The following is a 2,387-nucleotide window of genomic DNA, read 5'->3' as shown; positions in this document are numbered from 1 at the left end:
AAGCAGGAGGAAGAAGCTGAAGACAACTGCTGCAATCTGAAAGACCTGCGGGAGGGTCTTGTAGGAAAGATGCTGGTGAGGAAGTCTGGCAAGGTACAGCTCATACTGGGACATGTGACGCTAGATGTGTCTCTAGGAACCTCGTGCTCTTTCCTACAGGTATGAAAGTGTTATATTTGTCTCCATACTGTACCTGTAACTCTACAGCGGAGCTAACAGTGTCTCTCCACAGGCTCTTGTTAAGTATTTTATCATAGAATCCTAATTATTAACATTTCTGACATGCTTTTCTCTTCTTCCCCACGCTCTGTTTTCTCAGGAGCTGGTCTCTATTGGTACGGAGGGAAGAACGGGAGACTTATCTGTATTGGGAAACGTCAAACACAAAATGGTTTGCTCCCCAGACTTCGAGGCTCTGCTGGAGAGCAGTGCTTGATGACGTGTGAATGCACTTGCGGGTGTGTCATGATGTTTACTATGGACTGACCCTGTACCCTGGAAGCTGACATCCCATACAAGCACGATGGCCGTTGATGGCGCTTTTGTGTTCACGGAGTGGCTACAATAACATTGAAATACACTATCTATAAATATGAATTTATTTTCTTCTTGTGGAATAGGCATATTACTTCAGACGTTCAAAGGTTGAATGGTGTGCCAAATTTCAGTACTGTTGAAATTACTTGACAAGACTGTACATGGATGTAAATGTGTGAATAAAAAAAAGTTTTTGTTATTCCAATATGTTGGTGTCAAATGCTTTAACTGGTTGATTCACCCATGTTACTATAAAAAAAAAAACCTTCTAGTGGCTATGCAGATACCCTCTTGGTTTTATTTGCTGAGGTTTTAGATTTCTGCCTCACAAACACAATGGAGGTTAAAGACTTTTCGTTTGTGGTGACTGAAGGATTTGATTTTAAAAAGGTTACACAGCCCATTGTCCACTTTACTGCCTTTAACCATTAAGTAAGTGTCTAAATGTGTTTGTTCTTTCTCTTTTTCTCTTTATTTTCTGGTGAGAGAAAATATAAGAGAAGGTGACTCCAGATGCACCAAATGTGCTTATCCACCCAAATCTGCTCTTACCCAGGTGTGCTGAATGATGAATCCCACTTGACCTTAAACTGGAGGCCTGTGGCTGTTTTTTATTAATAATGCCCACTAAACACATATACTGTATAAGGACAGATGTACCAAGTAGCTCAGTACATTAAAGTATTACTCAGTATTGTATCCAAGAGGTTTTATAGTTTAATAGGAATCAGTGGGGCAATAGTATTTCTGTAGACCACAAATGTAATTATCCAATCACTACAATTACACCAATTACACTAAAACATAATTTAATCAGATTATAGGATATTCATGACTTTTTTATGTTCCTTAAATTTAAAACTAATTGTAGTCGCAAGTAAATAAAATAATAATAATAATAATAATAATAAAAATAATAATAATAAAAATCTATCTATCTATCTATCTATCTAATCTATCCTATCTCTCTTATCTATCACTAATCTATCTATCCTATTAGCACATATACATTTAAGTTGGATCCCAAGCTAAGAAATTGCAGTTGTACAGCAGCCATTACACACAGTAACAACAGTAACAACACAATAACGTAAGGAGAACAATACTAGACACCTGGTATATATAAAAAAAAGCATGGAGGAGAATTGCAGAATAAAAGGTGTATTACAGAATGTATAATCAAGCTGTATACATTGTAGTGCAAGTAAATGAAAACAGGAAATTAGTAATAATTAAATAACCTAATAATAAAATAAACCAACATAAATCGTATGTACTCTATTATCTAACTCTATCTATCGTAATCTATCTACCTATCCTAACTCTAATCTAAATCTATCCTAAATCTTATCTAGATCTATCATCTACTCTACTCTATCTATCTACACTCTATCCTAATAAAAATATATTGCCTCCTACAGCGCCAACTTAAGTGGTCACTGCCGGGTAAGTGACCAGAACACACCGAAAGGCCTGCAAGTGTCTTTGTGTTGACCCACCAGGTGTAGCTGCAGCACTGGTATGTCACCTGATGTGCGGTCAGCTGAGGCGGGCTGGGCCGTTCTCAGTACGGTCGCCCTGCACGTCGAGTCGCCCGTGTCCTCCGCCCATGTTTGTCCGCCGGTGGAAGGTGTTGGCTACAATCCGAAACAGACAAAAGACTTGCTGATTGACCCAGTGAAGTCTCCTACTGTACCGGGACACCCGTAAACGTCCCAAAAACCCCTGAAGGTACGGTTAATTAAAAAACAAAAACTTGAACATGCGTTTTATAACTGTTGCGGGGAATACCTAACAACAAGAGCCGCCTTCGTGAGATAGTAACCGTTAAACGCAGCGAACCAAGGTTT

The 2,387-nt window shown here is 38.7% G+C and overlaps 1 protein-coding gene across 2 annotated transcripts in view; it reads left to right on the top strand.

Moving 5' to 3' along the window:
- polr3d (polymerase (RNA) III (DNA directed) polypeptide D) overlaps positions 1-736 on the top strand; it is a 4,313-nt gene extending 3,577 nt beyond the window's left edge. Inside the window, exons 8-9 of one of the 2 annotated variants that reach the window (XM_035658461.1) lie at positions 7-159; positions 320-736. In XM_035658461.1, the coding sequence (XP_035514354.1) occupies positions 7-159; positions 320-436 (270 nt within the window). In that variant the 3' untranslated portion in view covers positions 437-736. Of the gene's footprint in view, positions 1-3; positions 160-319 lie in introns of both variants that reach the window. The other variant, XM_035658460.1, reaches the window with a different exon arrangement.
- Positions 737-2,387: the final 1,651 nt, after the last annotated feature.

Source organism: Morone saxatilis, unplaced genomic scaffold (genome assembly GCF_004916995.1).
Source record: "Morone saxatilis isolate NCDOM2014 unplaced genomic scaffold, NCSU_SB_2.0 Contig16, whole genome shotgun sequence".
NCBI classification, from domain to species: Eukaryota; Metazoa; Chordata; class Actinopteri; family Moronidae; genus Morone; species Morone saxatilis.
This window is presented reverse-complemented; position numbering and strand designations above follow the sequence as displayed.